The sequence below is a fragment of the Meles meles genome, chromosome 16, assembly GCF_922984935.1.
Source record: "Meles meles chromosome 16, mMelMel3.1 paternal haplotype, whole genome shotgun sequence".
Lineage (NCBI taxonomy): Eukaryota > Metazoa > Chordata > Mammalia > Carnivora > Mustelidae > Meles > Meles meles.
Window position 1 is genome coordinate 79,001,837 of NC_060081.1, and position 23,733 is coordinate 79,025,569.

A 23,733-nucleotide genomic window follows, 5' to 3' on the forward strand; every position below is an offset into this window, starting at 1 on the left:
CTGGAGAAGCAGGTGCCTGTTGGGGCGGTGGCCCGCTGTCCTGGGGCTTCAGGGGAGACGTCCTGGCCTGGGCAGAAACTCTGTTTCTGGAAGAGCAGAATTGGCATGTGGGGCAGGGGGAGAACCACGCTGGTGCGAAGGTGCGGGCAGATGGCCCCAAACCTGTGGACGACCCAGAGTGGAGGCAACGGGGGACCTGACAACACCGGCTTTCTGAGGACCAAAGTCCGGGAAGGGAGCTGGAGGGGAAGTGTGGGGCCACGCCGGGAAAGGCCTTGACGGTGAGCCATGGAGTTGAGATTCTGTCTCTTGACAGTTTTCTTCCCAAATGCTGAAGGATCTTCCCAAATGCTGAAACTTTACAACTTTGGCCAAGTTCAAAGGAAACTTTCTCTTATTAACATTTTACTGTTATAAATACTAATTATTTTTTCTCTATTAACAAGAAAGTAGACAACATAAAAATAAAAACTGTCCACCGTGTCCCCCAAGGACAGCACAGTGCTGCCAGTGACGTGAGGCCAGCCTCAGGAAGCAGAGCTGAAGACGCGGGAGCCATGGCGGGTCTAGCGCGGGGAGGGGGTCTCCCAGGCTGTGTGACTATGAAGTCACTTCATGCTTTGGGATGTCATGGCCTCATCTGTCAAGCAATGGGTTTAGACAGAGGATTCCTAATAACATAACTGGCTGGCTCAGGGAGAGCCCTCTGGAGGTGGTCCTGTCACTCCATGAGCTGGGAGCCGTGGCTTGCTTGTCGCGCCATGAGCCCCATCATCTGGGAGTCGCGAGCCGGTACTGGAGCCCAGAGTCGGCCACAGCCTGGCCCACACCTGGTGCGAGACCTCCAGGCTCTGTGCATAAAGGCAGGCTTTGGTCCTGAAGTCTAGGAAGTGACTAGGCAATATTCTGTACTGGGAGAGGAAGAGACACCCCCTCCACCAGGGTGACAGGCAGAGAGCAGAAGAGAGTAGAGGCTGGGCCTCTGGGTGGTGGACACACCCTGGGGTCAGTTACACTGGGACCAGCTTGCTCTGCTGGTCCCATCACTGCAGCAACCAGAGTTGAGTTGGGCTCCCACTGGCCAAGGGCGGCTCTCCCGGAGACTGACGGTTCGTGACGACCTTACACTTGGGCGCGAGGATGCGTGAAATCGTACACCTTCAGATCGGCCAGTGCGGGAACCAGATCGGAGCCAAGGTAAGGAAAGTCTGATTACTAGGACTAGCTTTCTTATGGTCCCTGGGGGTAGCCAACAAAGAACACATCCGCAGTCAGCCGGGAGGGCAGCAAGCCTAGGAGATCGCATGCACTCGCCGAACACTTGGCTTCGCTGACCGATGGCCACGGCGAAGGAGACGCCGGAGGTAGCCCTGGCTACAAGGGTTAACGGAATTCATATCAGTTTTACCGCCGTGCGAACCTTGTTTACTTCCACAACCTTAGCAACGAACTTTCAGATCTAAAGATGGTAGCTTGTCCCAAAACAGTTTCCTAAAGTTTGTTGGGCAACTTTTTTTTTTAAAATTTTATTTATTTGACAGACAGAGATCACAAGTAGGCAGAGAGGCAGAGAGGCAGGCAGAGAGAGAGAGAGAGGAGGAAGCAGGCTCCCTGCTGAGCAGAGAGCCCCATGCGGGGCTCGATCCCAGGACCCTGGGTTCATGACCTGAGCTGAAGGCAGAGGCTTAACCCACTGAGCCACCCAGACGCCCCGATAGTTAAATTTTTAAAAAGTTAAATTTTAAAATTGTGGTGAAACAACAGCATAAAATTCATCGTCTTCGTCATTTTTTAGCGTACAGCTCAATACTGTTAAGTTTCTTCACAATATTCTGCATCCGGTCTCCGAAATGCCTTTCTTTTTGCAAAATTGAAACTCTGTCCCCATTAAATACTAACTCTCCATCCCCCCCAACATAGCCCTTAGCACCCATCCTTCTACTGTCTAAGAATTTGAATTTTTTAAAAAAAATGTATTTACTTATTTAGAGAGTGTGAGTGGAAGGTGGGGCAGTTGGGGGAAAAAGAGGGAGAGAGAAGCTCTAGCAGGCTCCACGTCCAGCCCAGAGCCCAACACGGGGCTCTATCCCATGACCCCAAGATCGTGATCTGAGCCAAAATCAAAAGTCAAATGCCCAACCTACTCAACCACCCAGGGACCCCCAAATCTGAACTCTTTTAGGGACCTTACAGAAGTGCCGTCACACAGTATCTGCCCTTCTGTGTCTGGCTTATGTCACTGAGCATTATGTCCTCAAGGCTCAACCACGCTGCAGCCTGTGTCCAGATACCCGTCCTTTTCACGGCTGAGTAACAGTCCATTGCGGGGACAGGCCACACTTGGTTTATCCATGCATCTGTCAGCGGACACATGGGTTGTTTCCAACTTTCGGCTATGGGGAATAAGGCGGCTTTGAAAAACTAGTCTTTTAATGCAGGTGTTTAAGACCTGGGGCAAAGAATATCACTGCTTGAAAAGAAGTTGCTCTCCTGTGCTGCGGTGATGAGACGTTCCCAAGTGGAATACGGAGAGAAGGGGGAGGGCACCAGCCCTGGCACTCTGAAGTGGGAAGATAATCTGGAGGGCGGCGTGGGAGAGGAGGTGCGGCGTCCAGATAGGGTCTTAGCTTTTCCTCTGGTATCGTGTTGTCTGGTCCTTGGAGCCCTGGCGACCACTTATTATTTGGGGCCCTAAGAACTGTGAGAGACATTTAGTTTGTGGTGTTAGAGAACTTATTCTTTTTTGTTTAAAGAGGATTTTTTTTTTTAAGATTTTATTTATTCACTTGATAAGAAGACCCAGTGAGAGAGGCAATGGGGAGTGGGAGAGGGACAAGCAGGTTCCCTGCTGAGCAGGGGCTCGATCCCAGGACCCTGGGATCATGACCCGAGCCGAAGGCAGACGCTTAACAACCGAGCCACCGAGGAGCCCCAAATTTATGTATTCTTTCAGATCCTGAACAGTGCTGGTAATTTACTATAAAATAGAGTCTGGTTAATGAGACCATGGCCAGAGCAGGGCCATCACTTCTAAGATAGGGCTGGGAAACATAAATGAATATATTTTCATTGCACTCGAATATGTCCTTCTCTACGGCAATGAAAGGGGCCATCTCCTAACTGTTTCCACGTTAAGAGCCCTGCACACAGCTCTATTAATAAATACTGCATGTGTGATCGGAAGTGTCGTAGTTTCAAACAATTGAAGAGCTGTGTGCCGTCCGGGACTGTGTGCCTACCTGATCATGAAAAACGCACGGGGCTAAAAGCTGGGCCCGGATGTCCTAGTTATGGGCTTTTTGGAAAACTGCATGAAAATAAATCCCCAAGTGAAGGAGATATTATTGTGAGATCAGATAAGAATTCAGTCTGTTTTCATTTAATGGGATCTATACTTTACTAGCTTGAAGCACTAGAAGGTGAAATTAGAGATACCCGGTCTGATGTGAGTTGTAAAACGACAGCTTTCATGTCTACCACAGCCTCCATTTAGTAGGAGCAAAATCCAATTTAATATTTGACGTGTTGGCATTTTATTTAAGGCGTTCGGGTGGGTAGAAAACACAGTCTTCATATTCATGTTTGGTGGCGGCCAGAGCAAGTTACCCCGCGGAGCGGGCACTGACAAAACGGGCCTGAAGGCACGTCTGGGGAAGGGGTGGTCAGAGGGACCCCTCCGGGCAGGCCCGGGAGCCCTCCCTTCCTGTCGCTCCGGTCAATCTGCTGGCTCACGGGTGCCGTCCTGCCCCTTCCTGGGGTCCCTCCGTACACGGACCTCCCCTCCTGCTGCTTTCAGTTCTGGGAGGTGATTGGCGAGGAGCACGGGATCGACGCGGTCGGGAGCTACTGCGGGGACTGTGCCTTGCAGCTGGAGAGGATCAGCGTGTACTACAACGAGGCCCACGGTAGGACGCTGTGCCCTGCTGGCGGTGTTCGCCTGCCCTGGGATGAGGTCCGGGAGGCACAGCGAGATCCTAAGGCTGGCGGGTCCCTGGGTCCAGTGTGGGGCAAGGGCCGGGGGAAGAAGGCACTGAGTGGTTTAGACATTTGTCTTAACCCCCGCTGCCCAAGCACCAACCTTCCTATTTAGATGAAAATCTTAAATGCAAACCAGAATCACTTCGAGTAGAGGCAGGATCTCCGTCATCGGCAAGACAACACAGCAGCACGGAAATACGGATGACGTATTTCCAAAGTATTTTATAGATCTGTGCACTTGTTGGGGTCTTTCTTCTAGAAATACCTTTCTCCTGACAGGGATCACAAGGTTCTGTTTTGATGAAACATTAACTTCCAGAAAAACACCAGTTTGCTGACTTCTTCCTACTTTTCTTTTAATATTATTATTTTTTAAAAAAAATTTATTTATTTATTTGACAGACAGAGATCACAAGTAGGGAGAGAGGCAGGCAGAGAGAGAGGGGGAAGCAGGCTCCCTGCTGAGCAGAGAGCCCGATGCGGGGCTCGATCCCAGGACCTGAGATCACGACCGGACTGGAAGGCAGAGGCTTCAACCCACGGAGCCACCCAGGCGCCCCCTCTTCCTACTTTCCTACACAGGTAAGAAGTATGTGCCGCGGGCGTTGCTGGTGGACCTGGAGCCCGGGACGATGGACAGCATCCGGTCCAGCAAACTGGGAGCTCTCTTCCATCCGGACAGCTTCATCTACGGTAGGTTGTCCGGCAGGGGTCCCCCGGGAGGAGGGGCGGGTGCCTCCTAGTGGTGCCCCCCCCCCGCCCCCCGCCAGCCCGGTAAGCGGCCTCCCTCGGCGCAGGTAACTCTGGGGCCGGCAACAACTGGGCCAAGGGCCACTACACGGAGGGCGCCGAGCTGGCCGAGCGCGTGCTGGACGCCGTGCGCAGCGCCAGCGAGGCCTGCGACTGCCTGCAGGGCTTCCAGCTGGTGCACTCGCTGGGCGGCGGCACGGGGTCCGGGATGGGCACGCTGCTGCTGGGCAGGATCCGCGAGGACTTCCCCGACCGCATCGTGAACGCCTTCAGCGTGCTGCCGTCGCCCAAGGTGTCCGACACGGTGGTGGAGCCCTACAACGCCGCGCTGTCCCTGCCGCAGCTGGCGCAGCACGCCGACGCCTGCTTCTGCATCGACAACGAGGCGCTCTACGACATCTGCCTGCGCACGCTCAAGCTGGCCGCGCCCAGCTACGGCGACCTCAACCACCTGGTGTCCCTGACCATGAGCGGCGTCACCACGTCGCTGCGCTTCCCGGGCCAGCTCAACGCCGACCTGCGCAAGCTGGCCGTGAACATGGTGCCCTTCCCGCGCCTGCACTTCTTCACGCCCGGCTTCGCGCCGCTCACCAGCCGCGGCGGCCGGCAGTACCGCGCGCTCACGGTGGCGGAGCTCACGCAGCAGGTGTTCGACGCGCGCAACGCCATGGCCGCCTGCGACCCGCGCCGCGGCCGCTACCTGACCGTGGCCTGCATCTTCCGCGGCCGCATGTCCACCAGGGAGGTGGACGAGCAGATGCTCAGCGTGCAGACGCGGCACAGCGGCTGCTTTGTGGACTGGATCCCCAACAACGTCAAGGTGGCCGTGTGCGACATCCCGCCCCCGGGGCTGAGCATGGCCGCCACGTTCATCGGCAACAGCACGGCGGTGCAGGAGCTGCTCGGCCGCGTGGCGGAGCGCTTCTCGGCCATGTTCCGGCGCAGGGCGTTCGTGCACTGGTACACCAGCGAGGGCATGGACGTGGGCGAGTTCGCCGAGGCCGAGAGCGACATCCGCGACCTGATGTCGGAGTACCAGCAACTGCAAGACGCCAGAGCGGGTCCCGAGGACGACGGGGAGCTCGCGGGGGAGGCGGAGATGGAGCCGGAAGATGCGCCCCACGAGCCTCGCCGGGCCCCGTGAGGTTGGCAGCAGCCCCGGCCCGCCGGCTCCCCATGGGGCATACCCCGGCCACAGTGTCCACACGGCCGCAACCTTGTAAAGTCTCTTCCAAAATGCCCTTTTCACTTTCATTCATCAACACCTGGAAGCAGGGCGCAGGGGCCGGGACCCGGGAGGGAGCTGGGGGCGCTGGGGGCCTTCGGGCATTCGCTAACCTTCAAAGACTTCGCTAGCTCTGCACGCTCTACTAACTGGTTTTTTTCATTAGCAAAGTGCATTTATCGGGAGGCGTAGCGCCTTTGTTTAGCGGAGCTGCTCGGGCAGTTACTGCACGCCCAGCACTGAGCCTGGCATCGAGAGGACGTGGGCGCAGGGTGCAAGCCGCAGCGCTGACGTCCACTCTCCACCCTCTGGTGGCACTGAGAGCACCCTGGAACCCTCGCGTGGCACCCTTGTTGAGAGTCACACCCCAGCTTCTGTCAAGTGCGCTGCCCAGCATCCTGCCTCCTGGTGCTCGCTAGCCTCCCGAAAGTCAGGTGACTCATTGGTGCGTGGGGAGCTGTGCGGCCGAGGCAAGTGTGAGTCAGCATCCACTAGTGAATCGTGTAGACCTTGTGGGCACGTCAGCGAACTAACTGGAAAGGGAAAAGGGGCAGTGCTTTTCACCAAAATACCTGGCCACCCCTGCCCCCACCCATGACGGGCTAAAGTCACCAAGCCTGATCCTCTGCTCTTTATTTCTGAATAGCCAGCTTTGGACATAGACGTTTACATGCTGTAGATACTGTTGCTAAAGGCTGTTGGATTCTGGGAATTCATTAATCACCATTTTCGGTTTTCCTTGTAAAGGCTCTTTCAAAATGCCCTTTTCACTTTCATTCATCGACACCTGGAAGCGCTGGGTAGCCTGGGCTCTTCGGGAAAGGGAAAGGGCAGCGGTGCGCGGGGCAACCGTTCAGATGCAGGAATTCGGCCGCTGCCCCTGTTGCAGTGTCCTTCCCCCTCACGGAGGACGCTGTCTCACTAGGGAACTTTTACAGTTCCAATTAATTTGCAGAAGTTGCCATAAATGTTTGCATGATGACACAGCTTTGACCATTACCCGAGTTTAATCTGCTCACATTACAACAGGACCAGATACACAGGAGTGTAATCAAATCATCCATAACTTTCTAATTACGGTTTACCTATTTCTGACATACCCACAGCCATGCCTTCCAGGGCCATAAGAGTCTTAATGGCCTTCTAGAATTACCACTGAGCTCTCCTATTTGATCCATGGGCAGCCGGCAATGGGTAGAGGGTCTGACCCTCCCTGCAGGAAATATTTACTTGCAGGCAACTCGGTGCTCGTCTCCCCGATTCGTGTTTGTCATCTGCAGCAGGGAAGCAGGAGGACGACCCTGGCTGCTCATTCGAGAAACGTCACTCCACGTGCATCGTGAGAAGTGACGAAAATATATAGAGAGAAAATGAGGTCCTGTTGTCGGCATCGTGACAAGCCTTCTATTTACACTTAAAAAAAAGTTTTAAACTTTTTTCTTGTGGCTCAAGCACTAAAAGCAAGATTTATGAAGAAAATATAACTACATACTCAGTTTGAAGTTCGTAATTTCTCAGAAGCTAAAAACACTCATGACCTTTGATGTTATAAGAATTTACACACGCTTCCTCTAGCACTTTCCTTCTCAAATCTAAAAAGGCAATCAAATGGATACAAGGAAGGATACAGATCTAAATTAAAAAAACCTGCTGATTTATATTGCTGTCAAGATTTTTGTTTGCTCAATAGTAATCATTGAAGTACAAGGAAATTCAATTTTAAATGGCTAAATTGCTTTATTTCAGACTAAATAAATTCCTTTTCTTGGAGCCTAACCACCCAGACTGATTAATTTGAGTAGTTAAAAATATTTCAAAATGTATCTCACCATCCTCTTTTGTACGGTAGAAATAGCACACACACACACACACACACACAAACCCACTAGAAACCAAGAGAAATCTGTCCCCTCAGATTTTGAGGCCTATTCCTTTAGCAGTACGGTTGCCACGGCAACACTGGTCTCAGCCACAGAGACATGGGATCAGGATCTCAGAGCTTGTCCAGTTCCTTCACTTCACACACAAGAACCCTGCACGAGCAGAGATTAATGATCCCTCAAAAATCACTCAACTAGTTACTGTAATACCCATAGCCGGGTCTGATCAGGGTCCCCTGGTCATCTGGACACAGTAGTCCTGCCAGGTGCCCAGAAGGCCTTGTTACTGGGAAGTTTACTTTCTCCCAGTATCAGTTCAGGATTTTTAAGCAGAGAGGCTCAAACAATCTCTGCTGGGCAGTGAACTTGCCTTTTATTTAGTTGCTGTACCCCTTTCCCCATCACCAGCCGTGGCCCTAAGTCTCACCTTAATTACCCTACCTGCCGTTGTCGATGACTTCTTTCTAGTTACCCAGCTGCAAAGAATTCAGCCCTTTGTCTGTCTATGAAAAAGGCCTGACAGCCTTGAGATTCATTGATTCCTCTCCCTGGAATGAAAGATGCTTCCTAGTACCTTGATCACGGGGACCGCGGTGCCGACGGCTGAGGTGCCCTGACTTTAGAACAGCAGACCAGCCCAGGCAAAGAGCTCCCGGGGGGCCCTCAAGTAGCTACTGCCCCGTGGCCTGGCTCTCAGACTCGATCCAGGAGCTCCTCCTTGCCTGTCCTGGGCCAAGAATTAAATAAACCCTCCAGGTCAAGTGTCCCGGGGCAGGAAATCGCCTGCAGAAGGCTGAGAACAAAGACATCCTCCGGGGTGCCTCCTCGGCACGGCACTGCTGGGGGGGGGGGGCGAACTTATCGTGAGCCCAAGGACCAAGGGGAGAACTGGTGCTGGCATAGAGCTGAACCGGGTCTCAAAACTTCCCGTTCAAATGTATTCCTCCGTTCTCCACAACAGCTCAGATGCAGCAGCTAACTCTGCAGTGGGTGTTTTACTCAGCGGAGTGCTTCCAAGTTTCAAAGGAAGATAAAAACAAAACACTTGCAACAAGTCTTCACGCCTGAGCATTTAATGAAGAAGAGAGTCACTGTGCAAACACCACGGGGCAGCTGCCATCCTCATGGCCCAGACATGCAGGCAAAAGTCTTAAAGGCTGGACTTCAGCGGCGCTCTCCGCTCCGGAAGCAAGGTACTGGGCAGCTCGGCCGGTCTCCCACCTCCCGCAGGGAGTGCTCTCAGGACAGAGATTCATTTACAAAACAATGAAGCACGTTTCTGCTGAAACACATGAGTAGTTCTTCGCCACAGGTTTTAAGTGTACAATAAAAAATGAAGACCGCAATCTATTTTTTTTTTCTTCTAATCTATGCTTTTGGTAATTATTGTCATTTAGGCAAATGGCTAAGCCAGCTGCGTGGGAGAGCCAGGCCGGCGGGTAATAAGCCACCCGCCACTTCTGCAAGTCAAAGATAAGGGACAGTGAGAGCCTCAACGAGAGGCTAATTTTGTCAAATGATATGAAAAAGAGAACTTTCTATCCTGACACATTTAAAACATCTTTTCTGTTTTCCTCTGCTCACCAGATATTAAACCTGCTTCCCCCAACCTGAAGCAACCGCAGTGTGTAAGGTCCTAAATACAGCCGGTGCAGAGAGCTCCCACGCAGAAAAAGTCCAAAGGAAAACAAAAACCAACAGCAAGAGTGAACCATATTTTAATTTATTGGCATTGTCAATCTAGGACAAGACAAGGATGTTTTTTCCATGCAGGGAGACCGTTTTCCACCTGTCGTAACATGGACCCACACATCTTCACCTTGGAACACGCAGCATTTCATGCTTTACCCAGGGTCTAGGATGAAAGAAAACGCAACAATTGCTAGTCCTTTGTGTCTTCTTAAAAATCCAACACGAACATGGCAATGACTTCCCTGTCACGAACTGTGTAATGTAACTTTGGCGTCACTTCACATGGCTGATGTCGACCCTTGACTCTTGGCTGTAAAAACTGCTGGGTCACGTGCATGGCCTTAGCTGAACAGGAACTTCTCTTCTAAGTCGAACCAAGCACTCTCTGGGCAATAAAGAAACTAGTCTGCTTTTTGAAAACTACTAGAAGTCCCCTGTGCTCCAGGGGCAGGAGCATCCCCTGCAGGACATGCGGAGAGCAGCTTTGTTTTGTTTACTGGAGTGGGACACTACTTCCTGACCCCCAAGGACATCACAAGGTCGAAGGAGCTCGATGTGGGTCTGGCTTGGCTCTGCTGCAGGGGCTTGGCCATTTTCTCAGCCAGCTCAGTGTTAAAACAAAACCACCCCACGTAAAACCAGGTCTCATTACTTAGAATGATGAGATGAGACAGAGAGCCTCTAAAAAAGGGATACATTCAAAACACCGCATCTTCAGACTCATAATAAAATATTTGCTAATTCAAAATGGAAAGGAAAAGTGCTTAGGGGAGACAGCTCCAATGAGTAAAATTGCTCATAACCATAAGCTGCCAAAGGATCCATACTGATCACATCTCCTTGTCTCTGCAGGTCGGGGACGCCTTTTTTTTTTTTAAACAAAACAAGAAAATGAAATCTGAAAAATAACTCTCTAGTTATTTGCCTTGCTTCTCTTTGAAATAACAATGTCCAGAAAGAGGCTGAGAGGTCAAATCACGTTAGTAGTTGGGGGCACAGTCAGAACTGATCTGCTGTACGAGACTCTTACTGCACAGGACATAGCTCTACATGGCTCCCATCTCTGGAGAAGTAAAATGAATCAAGCCCTGGGAAAGAACCACAAATTCAGCAGAAACAGTTGTCACTGTAGGGTCTTGCAGATGTTCCTGCTTGATAAAATTACAGGACCCTTGCCTATGCTTATAGCCCTCATGCTCGGGAAGTAATCATTTGTGAGAACATTAGCAGATGTGGGGGAAAGGGAGATGCAAAGAACTGCAATTTGTCATGCCCCTGAACCGTTATGTAACTCCGACAGCAATTACAGAATGTGGGGAGTTTATCCTCCAAATTATTTGCTGTTGTGCAGACAAATGAAACCGGTTTAATTAAAGTAAGATGCCTCTCCACCGAAGCACTGCTAAACGAGCGGAAAATCAATGTGCCAACCACTTCTGCTTGTCAGGGCCTGCAACGGGATTCCTTTATGACGCCATAGGACTCCCATCACCTGTGTGCTTTAAGTCATTACCCACTGACATCTGAATGTACTGACTGACCAAAAACCGGACAGAATTCAAAACTAAAACTGCTTCGTTTTGAAAGTGCTCTAAGAACTTAAGGTGCGAGCTTCTAACAAACCAGTAACTTACAGATCACTCTTTTCTCAGTTTCACAATTTTTATGGTGCTGCCAGAAGTCTTCTCGGCATTTGCTTTGAACTCGGCCTTCAGTGCATCCCTCACTGCTTTTGCACAGATCTGGGAGTACCGGATGTAGCTGGGAGGAAATGAAAGATGATATAAAATTAATGACCAGTGATCCAGCCAGGCTGGCCATTGTTACTGGTTTTGTTTTTTGTTTTCTTTTTCCATGCTTTTAATTTTGGTTTGAATGTATGTTATCGTGGAACTGGATTTAAAAATGACTAATGCCAGAAGCAATCTACAGAGAGACAAGGCCAGAAAAAAATGTACCGAAGTTTTAGCAGGTATTAGGATGGGTCATCTTTGGTTTTTCTTCTTTATACCATCTTCTCTCTTTCATACATGTTAATTTAAAATAAAAGATTCTTAGTGATTCTTAAAAATCCCACAGCACAAGAAAAAGACCAAATGTTGTTATGAGAGACTATAAATATAATAATTAATAATAAAATATTATAATTTCTCTACTTAAAATTTTTTCCCTATACTATTCTTACAAGGTAAAATATATACAATTAAGAAAGAACTTTGAATTCAACAGTTCTGATTTTTTTTTTTATATTAAAGATTTTTATTTATTTATGACAGAGAGAGATCCCAAGTAGGCAGAGAGGCAGGCAGAGAGAGAGGAGGAAGCAGGCTCCCTGCGGAGCAGAGAGCCCGATGAGGGGCTCGATCCCAGGACCCTGAGATCATGACCTGAGCCGAAGGCAGTGGCTTAATGCACTGAGCCACCCAGGCGCCCCCCAATCAAGGTTTCTAAATAAAACCAAAAAGTCCTTACAGAACATCCTCAATTCTAATAAATATCTAGCAGCCTGCTTCCTGTTTGGTAGATGGACTCCCCAACAACATCTTATTTTCCAAAAAATGTCAGCTCACTTTTTACACTTTTTGAAAACAGGAAGGGGGTGGGGAATACGGCTGTCTATTTTCTCCTGCTTCAGATTTGTTTTTTTGGGCCAGAGGCAGGCGTTCCAATGCCTCCCGGGGTGCTGACTAATTGGGCTGACCTTCAAGGCTGCTCCAGCTACTACTTCATGCCCCTGCAGACACCAGAGGACGAAACTGGGCGCTGATGCTGCCCCCCGACGGCTGGCAGGACGGTCGGGCGGGGCCGCCACACCTGTCCGAGTAGGTGCTTAGGAAATGGCCTGTTACCGGACCGTCCACCTTCCACCTGGACAAAACCGTGCTTGACCCCACGAAGGGGCGACTCTAGTCAAGTCACGCGGGGAGCGCCCCAGGCCGAGGCGCATGGCCCAGGGGCTGCACGAAGCCACCAGGTGTGAGGGCGGCGTCCACGGCTCCCCCGTCCCTGGAGGTCGTGTCTTTAGACGGGTTCCACGCGTCCGAGGGTCCCCACTGCCCTCTGTGCGTGCGCCGGGGGCCCGCTGCCCTTTCACCGGGAGGGCGGCCCGACGGCGACGGGACTGTGCGCAGAAACAACGCGTGTGTGCCGGACACGCAGGCCCCGGGCTGGGACGCCCCGTCGGAGCCGGGGGTGGGAGCAGCGCAGGTGCTGGGCCTGCCGCCCACGCGCCGCGCTCTCGAGGCGCCCCCGCCCCCACCCGGCCGTGCGCCGCCATCTTGGGCCCGCTCTCCCCGGCCCCGACCCCCGCCGCGCGCGGCGTGACCTCCGACCCCGGGCCGCGCCGCGGGCTCCCCGCACCCCGAGGAGCGGGTCTACCTGAGTCCAGCCTGTCGCCAGTAGGCCACCATGATGTCGCGAGGGTGGGCGCGGCGGGTCGAGTCACCAGGAAGCCTCAATATCGGCTCGGCGCACGGCCCAGCGACAGGAAGGTCAGGCCTGGGAACCGGAAGAGGCGGGACTCCGGACCTGCCAATCTCGCCGGCTCTTGCCCCGCCCACCCGCCCTCCCGAGCAGCCCCTGCTGCCCCGCCGCGGAGTCGCCCCGACGCCGGGAGCCAATGGGGGCGGGCGGCCCGGGCCTCGGGTACCAATCCCCGCGCGGGCCGGCCGGCCGCGCCCACCGATTGGCTCCGCGGCTGCCCCGAGCGTGTGCCCCTCGGGCTTCCGTAGTAGCCGGGGGAAGCGGCGGGGCGAGGGGGCAGCTGGGGCCACGCGGGGCAGGGTTGTCCTCGCAGGCCGAGGTCATGGCCGCAACCCCGGCGTCGGCGGGCAGCACTTGGCCCCCTCCCCGAGGGGCAGCGGGCAACGGCAAAGCCGGCCCGGACAGCGCGCGGGCCTCTAGGGTCACCCGCGACGTGCGACGGCCTGCGCTGGGCGGCACCGGCGGGGACGGGGGCGCAGGAGCGCGTGTGCACACACAAGCTGAGGGAAGTTGTCAGAAACTAGACACCTAACTCCCATGGTTAATGCTGGGTGGGGTCAGACGCCCCACAGGCCGAGTGTGACCTAGAGACCCTGTCCCTGTTCAGTCCCCACAAAGACACCTGCTTGCCGGCTGCGGAGGTTTCAAACCGACTACTTCACTACACAGGAAAATGAAAATTCCTAGAATTGTATCATTAGAGCAGGATAAAAAAAAATCAAACAGGATAAATATTTGTTTAGAAATCTTTTTATCATTAGGGCATTACACCTTTTTCAGAACAAGTATAATTTACAGAAATTATACAAAGCAACTTTTAATCAAAGATCAATATTTTGCTGTGTTTTGTTTAATTGAAATGTTATTTCATTTGTAAAAACCATCTCCGGTTACAAAAAATAATCAAAAACCTTATTGGATTGAAGTTGCTTTTACAAATGTCCTAAGAAGTCTTAAGCAAAACATTTTAAGTAGAAAAACACGAATTTTTAAACAGTTTGCTATACCATTTCTCTGGTTTATGTATGTATACTGTTTTCCTTTACAGGAAACCTGATGAGTTTATTACATTAGCACGGTAAGATAAAGGCAAGAGCTAATCACCTTTTAACAAAAAATACTCTGTGTGCAATAACTGCAATTATCAAAGATAGTCCTTCCTGGTCCGTAACTGCTTGCTACAAAATATGAAATACATTTACTGGATCGTTTTCCAGACCGCAGCTGCCCCTCAGCATCCAAAACCGATTTCCCACAAATAAAAGCTGCAAAGCAATTCACATAGTGGTTGGTTTAGGTCAATGCTTTTCTTCTCATTATTATTCCTTTCTTCTTCCCCACCGCCCTCATCCCCCGCAGTTGCACTGTATTATTAAAAACACTAAGTACCTGGGATTTATGCTTCAGAAAGACATCGTTTGAGTAATTTCAAATGACGTACAGCTCTTCATGTGAAAAAGATGTTTTGTGGTCACAATGACTTCAAAAAGTAATTCTATTCAAATAACCTGACATATCATGCTTTAGCAATTGCAGAGCCATGATTTTGACACGTGGCAATTTACAAGTTAGGCAAATGTGAAATGCTGAAAGATGCGAACAGCTGCAAAATTCCGGTAATGACTTTATTTTTTCAGTGAACATCACCAGCCCACGGTATAGCATACTAAGTCATAAAGTACAAATCCAAGGAAGGTAATACCTTTCCTAAGTTAAAAACTTTGGCAAATTAATACAGTACTCTTTTTAGCAGGCTAAAATCCTTTTTTGTTGGTTGGAGTCATGTATTATTTTAATGATAATTTTCATTTCCAAAAATGTTTAAGTACCAAAACAAAAAACACTGTGGCTCTTAATGGTGGTTTATAGAAGAGCAAGTTATTTTATACGAATTAATATGTTTTCTCAAACTAGAATTTCTCCTTTTACAGAGCATTTCCTCATGCAAGCTCTTGCAGCTTACCATAGCAGGGTAATTGTAGGTCTTTAGGTGGCTCTGCTCTTTTCTGGGGTTGGTCCAAAGCCAGGTAGAGTTCCAATGCATGAAAAGCTTTACAATTCTACCTTAAAGGAGATTTAATATGCCAATATGATTTTCCAAGTTCTTTTCAAAAATTGTTAAATTTTCACATAAATACTGGAATTCTCAAAATCAGCTGGTCATTTCAAACAATACTACTTTCAGATGATCCCTCTTAGAGACCCTGAACCTTCTTTGTTTTAGTCAGAAGTCCTACAGCTTTTCTTCAGTTAAAAAAAAAAAAAAAAAAAAACTCTACCTAAAATAGTTTTATTTTTTAAATAACAAATAAATATACTGCCAGTTTGCAGAGACCTGGGGGGCAGATGTCGGGTACTGATTTTCATCCTCATTTCTCTACAAACGCTGCTGCTGCCATCGGTGTCCTTATGCTCCCCCTCGCCGAAGCCGTCAATTCTTCAATCTCAGCATTTAATTTATGTATTACCCATTCCATTGCTTCTCGGCCCTTAAAAAAATCCAACACATCTATTGTTACCAAGTGAGAGCAAAGCACGTATCAAATAAATGGCCCATCAGGAAGTAACAAGGAGCATATACAAGTGTAACTAAACCTCGCTAGAATGGACGGTTTCCGTCCTTGTTTTTTCTTTACTATAACTTACCAAATATCGAATGCCTTGGGCAACTGGAAATCGATCTATAAACTCATTTTTATTTTGCACGCAAAAGATGTTCTCAAAATAATCTATAATTCAATGATCGTGACCATTTCATTTCCGATTAGCGTGATCCCTTTTTGTGGGATCAAAAGGTCAAACCCAGTTTTTTGGTTTTGGGTTTTTTTTGTCCATTATTTTAAAGCAAAGTCCTGTATGAGGCCCTGGAAGATGTGGTCCCTAACTTCCTCTTCAATTGTTCTCTCTTGGTGCTTCATGCAAGTCCTTGAGGAAATAAGAAGCATTTCCTGCTTCCTCTCTCAGGGCCTTTGCACATGCAGCCCCTCTGCTGGAGAGGCTTCCTGGCACACCTCTAACAACCATCACGCCCCTCATTCGGCACTCAACAGACCACTCAAGAAATACTTGTATCTCCGTGTACTTTTCCTTTCCTTTTTCTTTTTTTTTTTTTTTAAGATTTTACTTATTTATTTGACACAGAGAGAGAGAGATAGCACACAAGCAGGGGGAATGGCAGGCAGAGGGAGAGGGAGAGGGAGAAGCAGCAGGCTTCCCAACAAGGAGGGAGCCCAATGCAGGGCTTGATCCCAGGACCCTGGGATCTGGACCTAAGCAGAAGGCAGATGCTTAACCCACTGAGCCACCCAGGCGCCCCTACTTTTCCTTTCCTAATGATGTAATTAATGTTGCCTTCTTATGGAGTGCCTGCTGAGCAGAGAGCCTGCTTCCCCCTCTCTCTCTGCTGCCTGCCTCTCTGCCTACTTGTGATCTCTCTTTTTCTGTGTCAAATAAATAAAATCTTAAAAAAAAAAGTTGCCTTCTTAATACCATGAGGGCAGTGTTCCCTGCGGTATCCCTAGTCTAGCCTAGCACTTCATCTGGTACAGAGGAGGCATCTGTAAGTACCTTCTGGCTGCTGCATGACGGATCACATTAAACATGTGTTCTAATAGAGTGCATGAAGAATCTCTTTCTCTAAACTTAAATTGTTTTAAGTCATGTTTAAGTTAAGTCATTGTTTAAGTCTCCAAGGAGCAAAATTAGCTGGGGGTGGGGAGAGGGGGAAGAATCTCACTCTCTTTATGTACATAGTATATTCATCCTTTCATCCATCTATCCATGGTGTTAAAAACTTTCCGTGGTGTTAAATACACTTCTCATGGTGGTTGTTAAGAGTAAAAAATGCCTAAAACGGCACTGGGGGTTGCAGGGCAGAGGGGATAATGAAAAAGGTCGAGAATTGGTGCTTTCAACAGCGGCAAATGACGTATCACCAAGCACTTCCGATGTGCTGGGCCCCGGGCCACATGCATTCCGTATGTCGTCTCATTTACTCTCATGAGAGTTACCAGCCCAACTGCTGAGATGGCTAACTGATCTCCACTTCACAGATGGGAAACTGAGGCACAGAAAGGTGAACTTAATTGTCCAAGTTGGAAGGCTGCTCAGAGTTACGGCTTGCGCACAGATCCCGGGGTGCCAGACTGCAGAGCTAGTGCAAGAAACAGCCTGGATGGGTTCTCAGCGCACTGCGGCTGAGAGTCAGTTTGCCAGGAAAAACACGTTCGGCACTAAGCTCTTTTAAGACAAGAAACCCAGGAGTTACCATTAGGGAGCAGCCTGACTTACTTTATTAGCATTTGAAGATATCGTACTTGCCATGAGTCCTTCAAGGTAACTGCTGAGACTGACTCCTTTCACAGTGATTATGGCTTCTTGAGTCAGAACAGTTCTGGAACAGAACCCATTCACACAATTTCAGAATGCCCTTTCATTTTTTAAAGAAATACATGATTTTAAAAAAAACTAAAACACCCTGAAAGTTTTTCAAAACATTTTTTACTCACTTTTCTGGGTCCTGAGGATGTGGTTTGTATATAAGTCTCTCATCTACAGAAACCATATTTGTAAATGAAATCTACAGAATGAAAACAAAACAAATCATTTTAGAAACCACAATGAAAAGCATTCGCAAATTAATTCACAAACCAAAAACTTTGCTAGGTAAATACACAAATAACAAATAAACCACTTTGATATTACTGCAAATACAGAACTTAAATTCCACTATTCACTGCTTTCTTATTATAAAAATAATATCTAGGACCAAAGCATGACAGCAGTAATAGGCACACGATCCCAAATTCATTTTATTGGGTGCTGTCCCCTAGACACAAGAAGTGGCCTCACTGCTCCAGTGAGGAGCAGGAACGAAAAATACAGCATATCGCCACTGATTTCTTAAGCTATGCTGAAGAGCCTACATTCACCTGTACGTCAACTATACAAGAGAGAAAAAAAATTAAGCTACTAGTTTAAAATCACAACAAAAGGGAGCCCATACTTACGTTAGTAGATTTAAGTTCCATTGTCTTCTCTACAGGATCAACTACAGAATGCTCTTGCACGTATGTTTTAGTTCTTGCAGCACCAATGAGCTAAATAAAACATTCACAAGTAGTAATCAGAGGAAGAGGGATTTCTTAACAAGTGTATCACTATCTTATATGAAGGTAAAAATGTGTTACTATCTTGAACCAAAAAATCTGTTTTGTAAAAAAAAGCAGGAGAAATCAGACAAAGGTCAGAAAGGAGGCCCATCTGAGGGTAACAGGAATTCACACACCACAAATGAGACGAGACTAGCAGATACAAAAACCCTTCGCAGAGACAGTTAGCGGCCAGCCCCGGGAGAGTGCGTGCAGCGCAGAGCGCGTCCTGAAACTGCTGACGCGTGGCAGCGGAGCCCGGAGCCTGGAGCGTGGAAACCAGAACATCCGGGTAAACTCGGCATCTGCAGAAAGGAGAGCTCGAGAATATGTCGATGTTTTCCTAGAGCAGTCTTGAGAGAGAGGGTGCTGCGGCCTCGTTCTCCAGATAGAAAAACGGCCATCTCGTGATGGAGGATAATGCATCCCACCCAGCGTCGCTCCTGAGCCCGAACCCCAGCCAACCTCCCGACCTTGCTTATTTCTGTGTCCCCACTGTCTCAAATAGTGGTTTGCGAAAAGGAAGGAATCAAGACATTCCTGCTGAAAAATGTGTCCTTTAGTTTTCTGAGTGGACGTACCTTCCCCAAGGAGAAGGAAGACTGAGTCTGCTCATCACACCAGAGTGCTCTCACACTGTAATCATCTGGCACTCCCAGTTTCTTGCTGGTTAAATGGGCTCGTTAAAGCCTGCTCCCATGTAACGGAAAAGGATTCCTGTTTTTAAATGTACGGGGAGGAGTCTCAGACCTTGGAACAACTCTGGCATAGCAGAGCCTGAGAACACACTCCTCACTTAGTGTCATGACCCATCACTGACCACAGCCACAGCCAGCTAACCAGCGCCACCATCCCATGGCTTCCAGATCTTACTACTGGTCTGAAGTGGCTGGCAAAAGCAGGAAAAGCAGAACAGAACTCCTTTTAGATTACAGAGCATTAGCTGGCTTCCTTCAGAAGGTTTTATCAGGCGCCTTCATGAAGACTGTAATAATATTTCCAATTCATTATACACTCATAACTCAAGTTTATTATAATACAATTTGAACTGATGCAAAAATGACATTCAGAATCGGCTCCCACAACCTATTTGAAATTATAATGTGGTTTAGAAAACTTCTCTACAGCAGTCACATTTCCGCAGGAATGAAGACACACTTACAGATTTCACAATGGAAGGCAGTCCCCACTCTGTGCTGAGAAGTCTATGGCTATGCAGCTTTCCAGAGGGATCCACGTGTCTGTCCAGCACATCAACCCCAACCACGCTCGGGTTCATAGGGTTTGGGTATTTCTGCATTGCGGCTGTCGTAACGGTTTCCCACGGGTGGCTGCCGACATGAACCAAAAACCAAGCATTTGAAAAATATGCATATAAATTAAACTGTTTTTTACAACCCATCAAATCATTCTTTACAGTTGAAGTTTAATTAACTTAACTAGGGAAAATTATTTTCTGAAACACTGACTAAAAGATGATTTGGGGAGCTCAATTTCCATTTTGAATATGTACAGAATTCAGTATTTTCCCAGCATACAGGCTGTATGGTACAACTGAGGTCTATAAAGATATAAATAGCCTATAACACATTAGAGTTTCGTAAACAATCTTTCCTATTTACCCACGTTCACTTGCACATGTAAATTTCGTTTCTAAGAATCACTAATTCACAAAAATGCATTTAAAAAAAATATGTTCTATGAAAACAAGCAGAAAAAAAAACTGTTATCACTATGTCCGGCCCCAATTCCATAAGGCTGTAAAGATGTAACAAGAGTAAAGAACTTACAGACGCCGCAAATTCTTCTAGGGACTACAAAAAGATCCAAAGTATTATTGATTTAAATCCTGTACATTAAAAATATATTTTTCTCTATATTATGGTAATAAATAACTGTGGCCCCTCCAGTCAATCTTGATCCATTGCTCTCCCCAAAGGAGTGATTCTGATTTGTTTTGAAAAGGTTACTCAATACCATGAAGTGTTTTTAAGGTGCTTCTAATATACTCTTTTCTCATGTTCTCTCTTAAAATTATCTTCTTGAAAAAGCCCATGTGATGTACGTTTGTTCACTTCACAACTGGTGTGAATAAGACGCTGGTACAAAAGCCATCCTTTTCAAAAGAGCCCCTTATTACGGACAATGAGTAGAGGCGATTGAGCCTGCCGGCCGTCTGACACCCAATCTGTGCTCTTGTCTTCGTTGAAAGGAGAAAAGAGATCTGGAGAGAATGTTTCAAACCACATTTACCGATAAACCACAGAGCATTACTTTTTATTTTTCTAAAAGTAAAACAGGTAGGCCATTAATCCAGTTCAACTTCTCAGAGAACTAAGCCCGACAACTACTTCTTGCCAATAGAGGGACAATCTCAACACCATTCATTTCCCAGAACTGTGGACAACCAGTGACATTATTTTTAACGTTTTCATTTTTGCTATTATATAAATGAACCTCATTCAGTTTTTAATCTCGAGCCTTATTCAGCAATCAGTGCAGGTACATAAGGGAGCTACTCCGAAAACCTAAACACTCCTCACAAATAGGAGTGATACAGGCCGAGCACTCAGACTGTAACCAAGGCAACTATCTAAAATGAAAATCATATGAACCCTGTCCCTGTCTCTGTCTAGTCATACACTAGTTAGCTGGCTTCCTTGCGCTTATCTCTTCCCCCCATCCCCTCTAAAAAATTAATAATTGCACATGGCTTCGGGTGGGTATGTATTATTTGTAACATAGTCCTTCTCTACTCTGAGCCAACTTGAAAACACTGGTGTTGCGTTAACTTGAACTAAGACTGCTTTATGAAACATAATCAGCTCAAACATTACGAAGGATGCACGTTAAGAGCCTTCCAGAACTAGTCTGAACCCTTCCGACGTAATCATGTGTGGAAGGACCCTACACCGGAAGATACTCAGGACACCAAAGGGCAGGCAGAACCTTACCCCCCTGCCCAGTATCTTCACCTGTAAGACGAGGGGGGGGGCGGACATTTCGGTCTACTTAACTCCAGCCAGGCAGCAACAACGTCTTGATTCATTTCCCGGTATGTAACCGATTCAAAGAAGAGTGCTAGCACACGGTGGGCATTCCTACTTGCTGGAGGAACCAATGAACGGCTTCACCGGGATGCCGACTATATGGAAAGTCTCAGAAGGACGTGCTGAACGTGTATGGGTAAGACAGAGAATGGTGACTTTGCTGCTGTAGACAGCCGTGTCCTTAAGAAACACTTGGCAACGGTAGGATTTGTGAGGGGAGACGGTCACTTCCATTATAGAACTGGGTTTGAGTCAGGAGCCCACAGGACATGTGAGCAGAGATGTCTGGTAAGACCTGAAAGCACGGATCTGAGGTTTGAGAGAGGCTGGAGCCCAAGGTGAGATCCGGGCGCCCTAAGTATGCTTGTGCCAGCTGAAATCCTGACTGAAAAGCCCAGATGACTGGGGGACAGTCAGGATCAGGACACGGGCGACATTCGTCTGAATGCGTCTGTCTTCTGAGAGGAGGATCCCAGAGAGGTCTGTGGCGAAAAGATTAAGAATCACTGATGACATTCGAGACAAGAAGGCCACTACCAGAATGTCCTTGAACACGGACACTGACGGGGAAGAGGGAACACTGGGGAGAGAGCAGGAGGAGGAGAGCCTTGGGGAAGACAGAAAAAGCAGATGCAAAGTTCAAAGAACTTCTGAAGCGCGCGCATCCGAGGAGGACTGCCAGCAAGAAGCGGTCCGTGAGCCCGAGGGCTGTAAAGACTGTCAGCAAAGACCAGCAGGGAGATCGCAGATTCTCAGAAAGACTGTGAGCATCCGGGAAAAGGGATCTTCCCCTGATTTTAACGTTCACACTTCCCAGGGCCCGTGGACTCGGGCTCCAGGCTGGTCCACCAGGTACGCAGGGTTTAAGACGTCTTTTAAAACTGGCCTCAGGAACACGGCTTAAAAAAATTAACCGGTGAAACTAAAACATACTGTAAAGCTACGAAAATCAGAACAGTGTGGCAACAACGGCAGGATGGGCGGAGCAGAGCAGGGCCCGGAAATGGACTCAAATCAATCACACCGGCGCTCGGGTGTTAGGTGACACCGTGAATCAGGGACAGGAGGTTGGACGGGTCCGTCCACTGTCAGCACTCACGGCTCCTTCACGGAAGGAGAAGACAAGACACAGCCGCTTACGGAATCATGGACCCGGAAGGGCGCTCAGTCACCGACACCCAACCGTAAGGACAACCGTGTCACCAAGAACCCCTTCCGACCAAGCGGTGTCACTGAGCGTGGCCGCGAAGCCCTGCTCGAGCCCCCAAACCACCGCCTTCCGCGTCTCCCACGACCGGCAGCCCAAGGTCACTCCGCGTGCGGGAGCCGGCGCTGGACCTTGGACTCCCACTGCCACAAAGCTCCGCTCCTCAGGTCACGAACTGCCAGGAAAGTTTCGCGTCCCGGTCGCCCGAGCTCCCCCGGGACGACGCTCCAGCCCGAGGCGGCGGGGCGGCCGGACTCCCGACAGCGCCCACGCTTCCTGCTCGCATCCGCGGGTCCCCGTCCCACCGGGTTCGGCACGGCCGGGAGGGGCACCAGGGGCCCGTCACACCCCGGGTGCAGTCGAGGACCTCGTGCCGGGCGAGGCCCCCACCAGCCCGGGGACCTCCCGGGGCTGGCGCGGCAGTGCCGGTGTCCGGACGCCCTCCCAGCCCCGGCGGCGGCGAGCCCGGAAGTCCCGGGCTCTCTCCACCGCGGGGGCCGCAGCCCTCGAGTCCCCGCCCACCCGGGCCCCGTGGGACTCAGGCCCAGCTCCCCCCGCCACTAGGCCCGACGCCTGGAAGCTTCCTGAGGGGCGCCCCGGCCTCGCCACCACTCCGGGCCCGAACTGCCCGCCCACGCTGCCCCTGTCCCGTACGCATCGCCGACCCGTCCCACGCCCCAAACTTACTCAAAGACGTGCTCTGAAGTCCAGATCTTCATGGTGCCGGCAGCCTGCGCGCTGTCCCGCCGGCCTACGGGACAATAAGGCAGAAAAGCCACACTTGCCCCCGCCCCGCCCCCCAGACACCCCGTCCGCCGCGCAGCGCGCACGCGCCGTCGGACCCGACGCGAGGGACGTCCCGACGCGCTGCCCCACGCCCTATCCCGGCCCGGGTTTTGCCCCAGCCTAGCGCGCGGCGCAACGAAACCCCGCCCCTTAGCGCCGGGCGCAACGCGCCGGCGCAGTTCCGGGGCAGCGCCTGGGGCGGCCGGTGTGGGCGCTGTGCTGCGCAGGCGCGGCACGCTGCCGGCTGCCCGCCCCCTCGCGGGAGGCGCCGGGAGCGCTGACCTCTGCACAGAGTTGGGCCGGGCCCAGAGGGTTCCTGGGCGTAGTGGCCATGCTTTGCTCGCAAGCAAGTTCCATTGATCTGCCAGGCCTGTAGGCCCGCCTACACGGACAGTACTGAGCCTATTGAGCAGATGTTCATGGCGCCTCCTTAGAACATTCCTACAACTCTGAACATGGACTGTGGGTCCCCAAAGTTATCCAAGGAACCAACCAACCAGCCACCGCCCGCCTCTACCCGGACTGAGGAGGC

At 49.9% G+C, this 23,733-nt stretch overlaps 3 protein-coding genes across 5 annotated transcripts; 1 reads left to right on the plus strand and 2 right to left on the minus strand.

Moving 5' to 3' along the window:
- The first annotated feature begins 927 nt into the window (after nt 1–927).
- TUBB1 (tubulin beta 1 class VI) lies at nt 928–6,588 on the plus strand. Of its 3 annotated transcripts, none has more exons than XM_045981216.1 (5): nt 928–1,197; nt 3,797–3,905; nt 4,561–4,671; nt 4,776–4,873; nt 5,474–6,588. In XM_045981216.1, exons 1-5 carry the CDS (start codon nt 1,141–1,143, stop codon nt 5,870–5,872), a joined length of 774 nt encoding a protein of 257 aa, XP_045837172.1. In that variant the 5' UTR covers nt 928–1,140; the 3' UTR covers nt 5,873–6,588. The 3 variants fall into 3 exon arrangements, with proteins under 3 accessions (XP_045837172.1, XP_045837173.1, XP_045837171.1); XM_045981217.1 differs by having other exon boundaries at nt 4,776–4,839; nt 5,698–6,588; XM_045981215.1 differs by having other exon boundaries at nt 4,776–6,588.
- A 2,947-nt stretch (nt 6,589–9,535) lies between these two features.
- ATP5F1E (ATP synthase F1 subunit epsilon) lies at nt 9,536–13,050 on the minus strand. Its single transcript, XM_045980088.1, has 3 exons — nt 12,904–13,050; nt 11,160–11,286; nt 9,536–9,688 (listed from the first exon to the last, which is right to left on the minus strand). Exons 1-2 carry the CDS (start codon nt 12,933–12,935, stop codon nt 11,163–11,165), a joined length of 156 nt encoding a protein of 51 aa, XP_045836044.1. The 5' UTR covers nt 12,936–13,050; the 3' UTR covers nt 9,536–9,688; nt 11,160–11,162.
- Nucleotides 13,051–13,740: 690 nt separating this feature from the next.
- Nucleotides 13,741–23,239, minus strand: PRELID3B (PRELI domain containing 3B). The gene is made up of 6 exons (XM_045981499.1): nt 23,103–23,239; nt 19,321–19,489; nt 18,018–18,107; nt 17,517–17,587; nt 17,299–17,401; nt 13,741–15,497 (listed from the first exon to the last, which is right to left on the minus strand). Exons 1-6 carry the CDS (start codon nt 23,132–23,134, stop codon nt 15,378–15,380), a joined length of 585 nt encoding a protein of 194 aa, XP_045837455.1. The 5' UTR covers nt 23,135–23,239; the 3' UTR covers nt 13,741–15,377.
- Between the last annotated feature and the right edge of the window lie 494 nt (nt 23,240–23,733).

Bases quoted from the DNA above. Each gene is read 5' to 3' on its own strand.
- ATP5F1E (XM_045980088.1), bottom strand. From the start codon at position 12,935: ATGGTGGCCTACTGGCGACAGGCTGGACTCAG. The intron at 11,287-12,903 runs GTAGACCCGCTC...ATTTCCTCCCAG, and splicing joins TGGCGACAGGCTGGACTCAG to CTACATCCGGTACTCCCAGA.
- TUBB1 (XM_045981215.1), top strand. From the start codon at position 1,141: ATGCGTGAAATCGTACACCTTCAGATCGGCCAGTGCGGGAACCAGATC. The intron at 1,198-3,796 runs GTAAGGAAAGTC...TGCTGCTTTCAG, and splicing joins GGAACCAGATCGGAGCCAAG to TTCTGGGAGGTGATTGGCGA. The intron at 4,672-4,775 runs GTAGGTTGTCCG...CCCTCGGCGCAG, and splicing joins TCCGGACAGCTTCATCTACG to GTAACTCTGGGGCCGGCAAC.
- PRELID3B (XM_045981499.1), bottom strand. From the start codon at position 23,134: ATGAAGATCTGGACTTCAGAGCACGTCTTTGA. The intron at 19,490-23,102 runs GTAAGTTTGGGG...TCATGTCGGCAG, and splicing joins ACTTCAGAGCACGTCTTTGA to CCACCCGTGGGAAACCGTTA. The intron at 15,498-17,298 runs GTAAGTCAGGCT...GATTTTTTTAAG, and splicing joins TATCTTCAAATGCTAATAAA to GGCCGAGAAGCAATGGAATG.